At 41.3% G+C, this 15,165-nt stretch overlaps 1 protein-coding gene across 2 annotated transcripts in view; it reads left to right on the top strand.

Annotated features, from left to right (window-relative positions):
• Pde7b (phosphodiesterase 7B) overlaps positions 1–15,165 on the top strand; it is a 328,027-nt gene that overhangs the window by 280,576 nt on the left and 32,286 nt on the right. For both annotated transcript variants that reach the window (NM_013875.6, NM_001347366.1), the window contains 5 exons: positions 1,134–1,285; positions 3,675–3,738; positions 5,683–5,778; positions 8,207–8,307; positions 9,907–10,038. In NM_013875.6, the coding sequence (NP_038903.3) occupies positions 1,134–1,285; positions 3,675–3,738; positions 5,683–5,778; positions 8,207–8,307; positions 9,907–10,038 (545 nt within the window). The remainder of the gene's footprint in view (positions 1–1,133; positions 1,286–3,674; positions 3,739–5,682; positions 5,779–8,206; positions 8,308–9,906; positions 10,039–15,165) is intronic.

Genomic DNA, 15,165 nt, shown 5'->3' with positions numbered 1-15,165 from the left:
TGAGATGTGGCCCAAACACAACCTCAGCTACTCTCTTCTTATCTCCACGTGTATGTTTGCCTCTTCCACGGGTAAAATCTAGATTGGCTTTAAATACTAGTAATTTTAATCAGGCAGCGATTTCAGAGCAGAGCTGGTCTTGTGGCCCTGAATTATACTTTTCCATGCTCCATACAGCCAAGTAATGAGTTGCAGATGGGCACTCACTGTTCGGAGTTGCCCCGACTTTCTTTTTCTCATTAGTGGTAATTTTGAGTGCCATAGGGGAAATGGGAAGATGGGAGAGGACATGGAAGAAAATGAATTACTCTATACATCAGCTATACATTTTTCTACCAGACTCCTAAATTAACTCCACATCTAAACTTTGCTGAAGACATTGCTTGTGTGACTCAAGAGTGGCTGGAGAGTTTCATTTAAGATAAGACATACTTTAAGAGACGTCTAGATATGGTACCTGGCCCGTTTCTGTGCAGCCACCACAATGTCATCATCAAGTGTTGGGAGGTCCACAGAACATGAGTATGAGCATAGTTGGTCTCTGCCGCCCAGTAAAGTCCTTACACTTCCCAGTGCACGAGAGCACACGGGCACAGGGCATGCGTCCTCTTTGCTTTTTGGTAGCATTGCTCATTAGTCAATGATATTGCTCAGAAAACAGGAGACATTTCTCTCCCGGCCGCCTTCTAACATCTGAAGAGAATAGAAGGAATTAACGAACCAAAAAGTGAAGTTTTTAATTCATACAGTTCATGTCATCCAAAATTACATAAGAAAAGTGTATGCAAAATATGTAACAAAAACTAAGCTATGTGTGGCAATCCCAGGACTCAAGAGCCTCAGCAGAAAGATCATGATTTTGATGTCAGCCTCAGCTACATACAAGACCCTGCCAAAAGAAGAGAGAGCCAGAGGGACATAGGAAAGAAATGGCAGGAAGATCACTTGTTTGGTTGTTTGTTTGTTTCACTTATTAGGAGAATTTCCAACATCAAGTTAATAGGCCATATTCAACTTGATTTAGCCTTTAAAGTGTCTTTTAAATGTCTCTCCTTTTAATATATTATTCTTTACACAGAGAAATGATCTCTCTTTTTAAACACATGAATTCTGCTTATGATTCCTTTCCACAGATACAACACACTCAGGGGAAATTGGCACCAAGAAAAAGGTGAAACGACTGTTAAGTTTCCAAAGATACTTCCATGCATCTAGGCTTCTCCGGGGGATTATACCGCAGGCCCCTCTCCACCTGCTGGATGAAGACTACCTTGGACAAGCAAGGGTAAGCCAGTTACCTGTAAGTCTCTCTGCAGCAGGCAGTGGCCAAGAGCCTTTACCCCTGCAGACAGCGCCTGAGCCTGAACCCTACTCTGCCTCTCAGGGGTTTTGTGACTTTGGGTTTGTTATTTAGCACATCTACACTTATTTTCTCAAACACAAAATGAAGATTATAGAACAATGTACTGCATAGAGGTAACTAAAGATTTTCTAGATATAACATTCGATCTTTGTAGTTAGGGGGAAGGGGGTTCTGGGGATTAAACCCAGGATTTATGCAAGCTAAGTAAGTATGTCACTGAGCTCCATGCCCAATCCTGAGGGAAAGCATGCCCCCGTGCTTAAAGTGCTCATGCTAAATACACACTAGCTGTTTCCACTTTTATAAGTTTGTAGAACATATTTATACAATGTCAAACAAAGGCAAATGTTGGCCTGAAAGACTACTACATAGGGTGTAAGGAAATCTTTGAATCCACCAAATTGCCTTGTGTAATGGCAACTGGAAATATCTCCAGTAATTATCAATGCTTAACTCTGCATTAGGCACTCAGTGCACATATCAGCCTATTGATGTTTTTAAGCCACTCAAAAAGCTTCTAATAATAAATTATTTTTCACTCTATATTGATCTAATGAGGTAGAACTCAATGTGTGATTGTTTAAAAACAATATTTAAGTTACTTCCAGCCTAAGTTGCCAAAGGAATTTAAATTTCAGGGTTAAACTTGCCACCATTTAAACAAAGGTCAAAAGTAATCATTTGTAGCTTACATGATACATAGTATCTCCATATAATGATATATACCACTACATATATGCCACTAAAAATGAACTATAAATAGTGTCAGAGGAACCAAATTCCAATATCCTGTCTATAAAATGAGAAAAGGCTTTTAATAAGACTTTACAACATCCCGAGGGTGAAATTAAATGATCACTGGTTGGTTGGTAGTTGATGGTTGGTTGGTGGTTGGTTGGTAGTTGGTTAATTAGTTGGTTGGCAGTTGGTGGTTGGTTGTAAGTTGGTTGGTTGATTTGTTTGTAGTTGTTGATTAATTGGTAGTTGGTTGATTGGTTGGTAGTTGGTGGTTGTTTGGTAGTTGGTGGCTGGTTGGTTGGTCAGTTGGTTGGTTAGTGTTTCATGTGTGATTGGTGTTTGGTTGGTAGATGGTTGGTTAGTAGGTGGTGGTTGATGGGCAGTTGATGAGCAGGTGGTGGGTAGCTGGCTGGTTTGTTGAGAGGAGATCAATAATAACTTCTAACACTGCACTCTCAGTGACAGAGCACTCATGGTGAGTTCTCTCCTCTAGGCAGCCACATTTTTAAAGGTGATGTTGAGTTATAGAAAAAAATAATAGACCAGAAGTCTGCCTGACAGAAGACAGGGCCTGACCCTGCCTTTCACATTGGAGGATTTGGGTAAAGACTCACTCCAAACAGACAATCATCCCTTTGTTTCTTGAATACATTGTGAGGGCTGAGAAGCCATATGAGCAAACCATATAAGGCACTGGACTTTTCGCAGGACACAGAATCACTCGGGGGCAGAGAGAATCCTGAGTTAGTCCTTGCATTAGTGACTTCAACTGTCTTCAACAAGAGACGGATGGAATTGTAGGAACTATGGTACGGAAAGAGTTAACCACCTCAACCTTTATGTCACATTTAATTCTAAATACAGCTTACTTTTTAATAAAGAAAAAAATAAGTCTTCATTATACACAGTAGGTCTTCAAATTATCTGGCAAGGTCAGTTACTCACTGTTCGGTTTCCTATCCAGTTAATTTTGTGTGCAGTCCACACTAAGCACATGATGTGCTCAGCAATGTTTTTTGCTCTGTTTTCAAGTTTTTATTATAAGAACTGGAGCTGTATCTCAGTGGTGAAGTTCTTGTCTGGCATAGAGATCCTAGATTTAATCCCAAATACCACAAATACAAACAGGAAAAAAAAAATGCCGCAAAGCTTCTCCCTACAGTACACAGCCTGGTTTAACAGACACCTGTACCTGTGCTCCCTGTGACTAAGAACTGTGACAGGCCCTTGAGGCACATAGCACTACCTTGCTCTACCCCTACAAACAACCTTCTCATGCAGATGGTAGCAGCCACAGTTTTTCAGATGAGAGTCAGAGAAGTTAAGGATGTAACGAAGGTCCAACAGCAGGAAGAAAAGTGGCTGATAATAGACCAGGTAGTTTAAACTCAGAGCCTGCCCCTTGAGCTGACAGTAGTGAATGGAGCAAAATCTGGTTTACCCCAAATCCGTTGTACATAGAGGTGAATGCTCCAGTTTCCAAGCTTTTAATTGTTCAAATCATCATGTCTAGAAGTAAGTGTTTGCATCTCCGTGAGCTTCACTTGGGCATTATTTTTGTTTGCCTTCTCAGCACATGCTCTCCAAAGTTGGAACGTGGGACTTTGACATTTTCTTGTTTGATCGCTTGACAAATGGTAAGTTACACCCCAAGGAATTCTCAGTAAAATGCACGCCATAAAGTGGTTTCATTTCATGAGAAACAATTTGTATGTTGAGACAAATTGCTTTTTCCCCTTTCTTTTCCCACTTCCATAAATCTATAGTCATCAGGGCAGACCAGGGAGGGGAAATTAATACAGATAAAGAAGGGGGACCAAATCTGACCTTAGCATGTTAGGATGCTTTCCCCCTGAACTGTGATCTCCAAGGGACCAGGAAACCACAGATTACACTCTTTCCTCACAGCATACGCTGATCATGTCCAAATGTCCAGACTCATTGTTAGTCACTGCAAAGTGAACTCACAGAAGCTCATCCGACTTGTCCTGTCTCTTACAGACAAGGTGCTTACTGCCGCTTCTTAAGCTCACTCTGCCCATTGCAGGGATTGCTCGGATAAGCTTGGCATCATCAGAAGAAAGCAACTTCCAGGAAAAGAATGTAAAAGCTTAGGTAGTAGCTGAAAATTAAACATTCCCATTAAGTCTTTCTTTCATGTCTGAAGTCTAATAAAAGCTTTACCTAACAAAATAATCAAATACAATTTACTCCACCAATTAAAAAGTATAGATAGTGTTAGGCAGTGAAAGACATCATTTAATGTTGATGATGTTGGTCTGACCCATCACCTGCCTTATGTGTGCATCAAGTCATTGCCCATAGTTTTCTCAACACCGTTTGAGTTGACAAGCAATGTGCTACAAGAGATATGCAGTGTCACATCGGGACTTGGATGTTTACTCTATGGAAAGCTAACTGAAATACACACTATGGGTGGAGCCCGTGTTTCAGTGTTCCTGTTTGGATCAGCTAGAAATGCGTACTGATATCTGAAATTAACAGTGAGAAAAAGAACTTCTTAAGTAGTATTTGAAAAACGTATACTCGTGACTGTCACAGAAATGGGAAATGAAGTCATCAAAGGTTTTGTCTATCTTGTTCATTAGCCTGCCGCTAACCTACCACAACAGCTCAAAAGTAAACCAAAAAGAAACACACACACACACACACACACACACACAAAGACACACTAACATTCTTTTATAAACAGCTGTGAAATGCCACCAGACTAACTTCAGTTATAAGTGTATGGACAAGGATTGTTTACAGTGTTATCTGTTATCTTTCTTAAAGAGTTCTGAAATAGCACCAAGATAATCAAATTTGTGGAGATCCACGGAACCAGTAACTTGAAACAAATGTTCTTTAGCAACACTCAGATTTCATTGAAGACAACTGGGCAACCTCTTGACCCATTGCAAAGTCTTAAATAATCTCTGTAATACTTTTTTAAAGTATTAAAAATACCTGTCACCCAGGCATGGTGACACCAAGGAAACTGAGGCTACTGAAACATGAATTTGAGGTTATCCTGGACTACAATATAATGAGACTTTATCTTAATAATTCATACTTTAACTAAATTTATAATAAATCTTGAATGTTGTTATTATGCTTTAATTTTGCAGCTCTTCTTGCCTGAATTGTGAAGTATCTCAGTCAGTCTTCTCTTGGATAAGTGTCATAGGACAAATGGACTACTATTGTTGAATAATGTAGTGACTTAAAGATCTCTACAGTGAAAAGTAAATTGGAAGTGACTTAAAGCATATTTTGAGGGTCCATGTGCTTTTAAAATTACACACACATACTCCATAGACAAATTCTTTCATTTAATAATTTCTTTTCCTCTGATATAAGAAGATGGGAGATAATTTTATATATACAATATAATGAGAAACCTAGAAGAAGATTGCAATATATATAATTTCAAATGAAAAGTGGGGAATTATTCTATCAGAGAAACCTTATTTTGGAGAATTTGAATCTTATTTTCAATCTTGCTAGGGTTTTGTTGTTATTGTTGCTGGCTGGTTGGTTGTTTAATAAAAATAATGTGAGTTCCTATTCCTCCGCAGGGAACAGTCTGGTAACTCTGTTGTGTCACCTCTTCAACTCCCATGGGCTCATCCACCATTTCAAGCTCGATATGGTGACCTTGCACAGGTTTCTGGGTAAGTCTTTTTTTCTTGCATGTCCCTATACAACCACAGTATCAACAAACATGAGCTGAACAGAGGACTCAACAGACAAGACATGGGAGACAGCCCACAAGGCCGCAGCCTTCCACAGACAGCAGCAGATAACCAAGGAAAACTGGGAACGGGAGAGATAGTCTTCCCAGGGAAAAAAGGACACTAGTTGGTTATTCAGTACCAAATAGTCAGCCCTGAAATGATGCATACAAGTAACATTTGCAGCAGGTTGTATTTGTGCATTTAGGAATATGAGTGTGTGTGTGTGTGTGTGTGTGTGTGTGTGTGTGTGTGCAGTGTGGTGTGTGGATGTGTGTGTGTGTGTTTGTGTGTGTGTGTGTGTGTGTGTGTGTGTGTGTGTGTGTGTGTGAGAGAGAGAGAGAGAGAGAGAGAATTTGAAAGAGAGTAAAGAAAAGTATATGGGGGGTTGAAGGAAGAAAAGGGAAGTAAAAATGATGTAAATATATTATAACCTCAAAAAAATAATTTTCAATAAATAAAGTGTTAACCACAGCATGATTTAAAAAAAAGACCTCAAATTAATCTTAATAGATTTAATCTTACTTTTTAACGATAACTTATCGGTCCTAAGTCATTGATGAGTTGTTAGCTTAATGTGTTATGCTTCAATACATTAAGGATCTATAAAAAGACCACCAAGGGTATATAGGTGTCAAGACAATTCTGACATGCTCTTATACTAATAGAATCCCAATGAGATAATGATGATCACAACACAATTTGCTGAAAATCCTTAAAATGAATTATTAACGACAGTTTACATTCCACCACTGTGGGTGGAACACTTTAGGTAAATGACTTCTAATTGTTTGAAGAAATCCACAAGCTGGACATTATTATCACCACTTGTTCCAGTTATAAAGGACAACCAAGAGGTTTCACTACTTTCCCAAGGCTAATGACTAGTAAGCGATAGACCTCAAGTCACACGCAGGTCAAAGCCCGCCATCTTTACACACGCCACCACCGCAGCCACGGGTCTTTCTCTAAAAGCAGCCCAGTTCCTCTTTGGTTCTGTGAATTTTCTTATCTCCTCATATGAATTCTCCAAAATAGATTCCTAGTCACTGGGTTGCTTGCCTCTGCCATTTAGTACATTTCCGGTTCAAACCACACTTGTCATGTGACAGTGTGACCATGAATTCTAAAGTTGACTCGGTACCATCAGAAGGAACGTAAAAGCAGCTCCTGCCACCAGGCATGGCACTTACATCTCCTGCATCCTCTTCCAAGGACTGCATGCATTAACACATGGACCATTCAAAGGCAGCGACACTTGGACTCAGGGCATTGTTATAAGAAAGTTGAGGATTATGGTTAAGTAATTTGCACATCACCAGTAAGTGTCAGAGCTGGAGTTTACATATGATATGAAACAAGCCTACTGAATAAAAAAGTGCATGCAGCATAGCAGAGACATGTGTAACCAACCAGCCACAAACTGGCTCCTTTCCAGAGGCATAAACAACCTCAGGCTGATTGCACTCTAATTGCCTGAGCAAAGTAATGGCCGTGAAAGGGGCCAAATAATGTTGATTGGTCTAAAGAGATACAGATTCTTTGGACACATGTGTGCCCCCAGAACATGTAGGAAATACAGCCTTGGCATCTGAGTTAACAGCAGAATCTGGAGCCAGGTTTGAAGCAACACTAAATGAATATGGCCATTGTAAGTCTGGACACTCTATACACACTGAATATATTTCATCCAAGCATTGACTTGGCTACATGCTGAAGCAGGTATTGGCTTCTCCTATAAGCAGCAAACCAAAACTATTGCCTTCCGTGGACGTGGTACTTTCCTGCTTTGCACTGGAGGGGCATGAAAGATGATGCTCCAAATAGGGGCGACATGAACCAAGGAGGCCCCACTTGGCTCAGTGCAGCTCTGGAATAGCTACCTGCCGGAGGCTAAGATCTGTTTTGATGACTGTTTGTTATTCACGTGGTAATCCAATCACTAGACAGCAGGAACCCAAAACACAAGGACGCTGAAAGAGAGCATCATCTATGGCACATGACTAATGGCAACAGACTTTAGATAACTGAAAGATGGTATGAAATAAAGTAGTCCTTTTCCCTCCATATTTATCTTTCCTGTGAATGAGAGCCTTCATGAGATGCCAGAAAGGGGTGATCTGTGGAAGAGGTGAGAAGTCCCCAAAACTGCACAGATCCTTCTGGCCTTTCTCTCCCTTTCCTCCCCATTACAAACACCCAAGATGCCAGGCAAGGCTTGCAACCCACCTTCTTTTTTAAAGGATTCCTCAGACTGTGCACTTTAGAAGCTCTGATACTTTTAAGCAAGAAGCACCTCAAATCAGTCTTACCTGCTATGCCATTCTTACCTTGATGTTAGCTGACTAAGCTTTCTGTTTCCTCCTAGTTATGGTTCAGGAAGATTACCACGGTCACAACCCATACCACAATGCTGTTCACGCAGCCGACGTCACCCAGGCCATGCACTGTTACCTGAAGGAGCCAAAGGTAAAGCAAGACCTAGTTGCCTCCTCAGCCATTGGGAGATGCCGAGTCAGCATATTGCTAAGCACCAAAGTACCCAGTGTTAGGAATCCTTCACAATATGAATGCAAATTATGTATACTAACGTTTTCGGTGTCAGCTCTGAAAATCTTATCACATCCATGAAAAGAGATGTGGATTTTCTGATATTTCCTTTCATAGTTCACTGATTTTTTTTTAAGGCTGCATGAGGCCAGAAGAAAAAAAAAAAAACCCAGCCCACATCTCCTCAGTGGTCCCAAAAACCACCACTTTGTGATGGGCTTTTACCATAAATACTGCCAGCACCGAGCTTAACAGGAAAAGACTTCCCAGCTTGTGGTTTTTTATCAATAAATAGGTTCAGAAGCTCCCGTTGCAAGTCCAGTTTCTACTTGGCCAATGAGAAATTTTGATTCAGAATCTAGGAAAATCTGTGAATGTCCAACACCTCTTAGCAAGCAGGCTCTGATGCAATGGACCAACCCAAAGTCAGAGAATTAAAGACATAATGATAGTGTGATGCAATGGTTGTTACAATCAAGGTAGTTCCTCACTATTAAAAAAAATAGAGTTTTGGTATACTATACAGTAGGAATTTTCTTGAAGTTTTTTTTAAAATAATATTCAAACCCAAGAATCTGCTTAGTTCCATCAATTTTAGTAATTCATTAAGTACATAGATGCTTCAGCATAGGCCACTAAATACAAAGGCTTCCTGGAGTGACGCTGGAAGGATGAGGCACACCTGTAAGCCAAAGACCTTTCCAGCCTCCAAGCAGCCCAACACCTACATCACACACTTCTACCTTTAAAATCAGACTTCCCAGTGTCATGTTCGCTTTCCTGGTTAGCCAAAATTTAAAGATTCTCATACATCCCGACCCTTTATTGATTCCATATTGAGGAAGGATGCAAATTCTGCAATTCAATCTCCTTCTTTCAAAGAGATGGCAAAGACATATATTTGTTAAAATGCACCAGGGCTGGGGGCTAAATTCAGTGGCAGTGTGCTTGACAAGTATGGGAGAGGCCCTAGGTCCAATCCCTAATACGGGCTTTTAAAAAAAGGATTAAGAGCAGGCAGGTTAGATACTCAGTAGGTAAAAGGTCTTGTCGCAAAAGCCTGACAATCTAAGTTTGGTCCCCAGATCCCAAAGTGGAAGGCCACACACATGCCAAGGGATGCACAGGCCTGTACACACACACACACACACACACACACACACACACACACATACACACATGGGGGGGGGGTGTTGGAGAGACAGAGAGAATCGTAATATTTTTAAATGACTGTTTTAAACAAAGAAACATATATGAATGCTTCTTTGTGTCTGTTTGTTCCTTTCACTGAGTCATTTCTCCATTTGCAATTTACTTTCTGGGTGAGTCTGGTTACACTGCCTCTCCTGCCCACCAGCCATCATTATTGCCCACAGGCTACACCACTGCAATGGTAAAGCTTATGAGCAGAGGTCTGGCTAGCAGGCCCAAACAGTACTTCATTCTGTTTGCTTTAGACACATCAAATGCCCTTCTATCGGCAGATAACAATCAATCTCTGGATTTTATTTTTAACAGTTGGCAAGCTTCCTCACACCTCTGGACATCATGCTTGGACTACTGGCTGCAGCAGCTCATGACGTGGACCACCCAGGGGTCAACCAGCCATTTTTGATCAAAACTAACCACCATCTTGCCAACCTGTATCAGGTAAGAGAGAAGAAAATTAAAAATTAAAAATCGGAATGGGGAGTCAGTTGCCATAAGTACACAGCTTGAACCTTCTTCTTGCCCTAAAAGATGGCCCTCGATGAAGGTCAACCTCAGTGAAGCGGACCACATCCAAAAATCATTGTTTGATTTAGAGCCAGGCTATCCCCTGAAGAAAGCTAAGCTGATGTACAAAGATATTCAAAAAACTCAGTTTGTTCCAAAGTAGCTTTGAAACAGTCCTAAGTCAACAGGATCCATGAACTTACCTTCTTGTGGCTTAAAGTATGTATCTCCATGGAGACTGTCATATCCCTAAGCCGGATATTACAGATCTTAAATACCTATTTCCTACGTTTGGTTCTAATTCAGATTTGAGTCTTTGGACCCATTTCTAAACTTTATTGGTCTTGGAGTAAAAGCTATGTTAAAAGATAAAAGATGTGTTTTGTTGTTCTAAATTATCTCCCCAGTATGATTGGCTGGCCTAAAGAACTCTTACCAGTGATATCATTTAAGATATTAAGTCCTATATCACTACTCTCAAAATACTCTTAACCTTCTCGTTTGTTGTTGTTTTGAGGTAAGGTTTCACATGAGCCAGACTAGCCTCAAACTTACTATGTAGCTCAAGCTGGTCTCAAATTCTCAGCCCTCATGCCCCGGCTTCTCAAGTGCTAGGATTTCAGCCGTACACTGATGTGAGTTTTCAGTGGAATTCGTACCAGGGAGTCATCCATTCCAACTTTAGATTTTGTTTTAATTGTACGATTTTAAAAATAAAAAAGAACTCTTAATAGATGGTCATATAACAGCTCCATTAAGCAGGAGTTTTCAGCTCAGGGGTTTACTTATTTCCAATAAAGTACCAGTGGAACCTGGAGAAAGCCCTTCTCCAACCAAGTGCGCACGTAGAAGCCAGCATCGTTCTTGTCATTGGATTCCCCAGCCAATCAGCCAGCACTTAAAGATACAATTGGTTTTTGTTGGTTTTGTTTTTATGGTGAGCTTAAGAATAAACCAAAAAGCTGGGCAGAGGCAGGAGGATTCCTGTGAGTTCAAAGCCAGCTTGGTTTCAAGCAGGTCCGGGACAGACAGGACAATAGAGAGAGAGACCCTGTCTCAAAACAAACAAAACAAAATGAAACTTATTTCCAAAAACCATCTCAGGTGCTAACTTTGTTGGTTGATGAAAACACAGACATTTGAATAGGGAAGAAGAAATAAATGACTGTCCTGAGCTACCCAACCCCCACAACCCAGGAAACTTTCTGTCCCTGCCAACACAGACTTTCTCAAATGCATGCACGAGACAAAGGACATCCATTAGCTATGGCTGCTTGACTGATCCCTACTAATGTGAAGCCCTACATCATTCTAACTTCTTTATTATCCTACAAAATCGTACCAACAAAGTTTCTACTGGTATTGACTCATTTGTACTTTAAAATACAGATTATAAAAGTACACTTTAGCATGTAGTGTATAAAAAGACACAATATGAACCAGAGAAATGACTCGGTGAGTAGAGACGCTCACTTCTGAGTTATCCTGAGTTCAATACCCACATACCTCAAGGGGGCACAAGAAAAATGATTCTGAAGAGTTATCCTCTGACCTGCACATGTGGACATGCCTGTGCACACACACACACACACACACACACACACACACACACACTCACTCACTCACTCATATACACATACACACACTCACACCCACGTGCCTGTACACACACACACACACTCATTCACTCATATACACATACACACACTCAAACCCACGTGCCTGCACACACAAAATCACACACTCATATACACGTACACTCACACACAGAGATAAATATTTTGAGAGATATAAACTGTTTTCTCCTTCAGACAAATCAGAGGGAACTATGCCAGATGCTAAAACCATAAAACCAAAAATGTTAGATATTATTAATAACAAAGAGTTAATTCTTACCAGTAATTAATAAAAATAGAATCTCAAAACAGATATTCCAATCTGATTCAGGTACTGAAGACTTTCTCAAATAATAAATTCGTTTTGTTTTGTTTTGTTTTCCAAGACAGGGTTTCTCTGTGTAGCCCTGGCTGTCCTGTAACTTGCTCTAGGGTCCAGGCTGACCTCAAACTCAGAGCTCTGCCAGCCTCTGCCTCCTGAGTGGTGGGATTAAAGGTGTATGCCACCACAATCCAGCTATAATAAATTGTTTACTCAAAGTTTTAGAAGTACAGGTCATGTTTAGTAATTTTTATTTTGTTCTCTTTATTAAAAGCAAATATTCTAATACAATCAAATTTCCAGGATTTTCAATGCAAAATGTAGTCTCGTATGTTATTAACTGGTAACTTTATTGCATAGATAAGTGGGGAACCTAGAAGTCCGAAAATGAATAAGACATACTCTCTACCCTAAGCATTAGTTCAAATTCAAGTGCTCAAAATGAGAGTTATCCTAACAAATGTAATTCTAATTTGAAAGGGGTTTGAAGAATTAACTAAAGAACATATATAGGTGTAGTTTTTTTAAAGATTTTTCTTGGTGCAGTAAAGTGAGATACTGCTCTCTCCTGAAGACACAACGATCTAGACTGTGTGGTATGATCCCTGACAGGAAAAAGGAGACTGGAATGGGACAATTTAGAAGAGGGCTCAAAAACATTGTACAAGTTACAAATACAAATAAGCACAAAAAACTATACACTTGCTTACACATTTAATCAACAAGAGTACCACATAGGAGAGAAGCCATAATTTATGCAGCTGTGTGAACACCCTGTGCCTGACTTCACTGTCGTCCAGACTGACTGTAAATAACGTGTAAGACTGCCTCTGCTCCTCCCTCTGATGGCCTCCTCCTTCAGTTCTGATGCAGACCATGGCATAACGCCCCACTCGGCGGGCAGCGCATGCCTTTGACCTGAGATAAGGTGAGAGCCAGGGCAGCTGAAGTGGAGGTGGGGTCAGCAGAGGGCACCCGCCCATCTCATCGTCTGCAGTCTAGACCAGGTTCTCAAACTGACTTGCCAATCAGGGGCAATGTGCAGGCACTCCTGCCCAGCGCCTCACTCGGAGTGAAAGCAGTCAGATGTCAAGGAAGGTAGATCAAGAAGGACCGGAAACACGTGAGAGGAAGGCGAGGGACGGAAGCATGTGAGAGGAACGCCCCCGCAGTCACTGTCTATGGTCCTACGTGCCAACGTTATTCATCATCATACACACAGAGTCACAGAGAGGCTTGGTGACCTGCAAAGTGTATGCATCAGATTTAAGAATGGAGAGGCAGGTGAATTTCTGAGTTCGAGGCCAGCCTGGTCTACAGAGTGAGTTCCAGGACAGCCAGGGCTACACAGAGAAACCCTGTCTCAAAAAAACAGATTTAAGAGTGGTTACCACAATTACAAAGAGAGTCGACTCCAGTTTCATTAAAATGCACTTCTTCTTGATAGGTTCTATCTACGTATTAACTACATAAAGATCGCTACATAGATAATTTAATGATTAAATCTCCCATAAAACTTTACAATTATCCCATTCTATGATATTTAGCAGAAGTGTAGGTGGTTTATCTAGCCATTTGCTTCAGGCAATTGGGGGTGTGGGTTAACAATTTAAACTCCAGATGGGTAGTGTGTTAGTTCGTTAGTTTGGTTTGATTTTTGGAGGCACTGTTTCTCTGTGCAGCCCTAGCTGCCCTGGAACTCATTTTGTAGAGACTTAGGCCAGGCTGGCCTCAAACTCAGAGATCCTTTCCTGCCTGGGTTCTGGGATTAAAGGCATGCACCTCCATTGCCTGGCTTCCCTTTTATTTTAAATGACTAAATCACACACACACACACGCACACACACCAGGCTGACAGTCCAGGAGCAATGTCTCTATGGCTGCTCCTCAAATATGTAGTTAGAAAGAAAGATTATTCATAGTCTTATAACTTCTGCAGGATAAAAGGTATTCTGGGTAGAATATTAAACTCCGTGAGGAAGATTGGGTTGAGCAGATTATATATATGAAGGAAGGAAAGAAGAGTCAAGCAGCTCTAAAGCAGGGCGAGAGGTTTGTCAACGACCAAGATCTTATCTTGAACTCAAGATGCACCTCTTCCTCCGAGACACCCAGACGAGGCCTTAGGGGTGTCTCCAAGGAGACCATTCGGTTTGTTAGGCGAGAGCCAGGCAGAAACTGTTATTTCCAGAGTCATTTTGTGAGCAATTAAGAATGAAAACACAGACAGGATCCACGATGTTGTTTTTCTTCCCGCAACCTCGAGATTTAAAAGAGGGGACACATCTGACCTCTTTGGATACCAGACTCTCAGTTTATCAACATCACTCTAAGTATTCCCATCAGAAAAAGCATCCAGTAAGTAGAATGGGAACAGCCAGCCACAGTGGCACAGCCTGCAATCCCAGCTACCCAAGGAGATGGCAGCAGCAGGATTGAAGGTTCAAGGCTGGCCTGGGCAATTTAGAGAGACCCTGTGTCAAAATATTAAGGAAAAGGAAAACTGGGGCTATAGCTCAGTTGTAGAGAGATTGCCTGGCTGCACAAGGCCCTAGGTTTAAGCCCCATTACCACAACAAGAAAAAAAGAAAAAGGAAGGAAGGAAGGAAGGAAGGAAGGGAGGGAGGGAGGGAGGGAGGGAGGGAGGGAGGGAGGGAGGGAGGGAGGGAAGGAAGGAGGGAGGGAGGGAAGGAGGGAGGTGGGGGGAGGGCGGGCAGGCGGGCAGGCAGGCAGGCAGGCAGGCAGGCAAGCTACCTTACATGGCAACAATTCAGCTGTTTCACATACTCTTTGACAGGCAGCCTCTTGATTTAATTTGAAAACCTGTGTTGGTGGTTTATTAAATGTCAGCAATCAAAGAGATTGTTTTTGTCTCTGCGACATACTGTAATTGGTAATTCAGAAAAGAAAAAGAGAGGGGAGGTTGTTTTGCCTTCAATGTGGTAAGGGTTTTGGTTTTCCAGATTAAAATTCTAATAGTTCTTCGGGCCACAAAGGTGGAAGTTTATGCCTTCAGCATTAAGGGAAAGATTACTCTTGGGCTCAGGAGATGGTTTGCTTGGTTGCCAGGCAAGTATGAGAGGCAACACTTGAATCCCCAGCACCCACATGAGCTGGTTAACC

The sequence above is a fragment of the Mus musculus genome, chromosome 10 (genome assembly GCF_000001635.26).
Source record: "Mus musculus strain C57BL/6J chromosome 10, GRCm38.p6 C57BL/6J".
Classification (NCBI taxonomy): Eukaryota; Metazoa; Chordata; class Mammalia; order Rodentia; family Muridae; genus Mus; species Mus musculus.
This window is presented reverse-complemented; position numbering and strand designations above follow the sequence as displayed.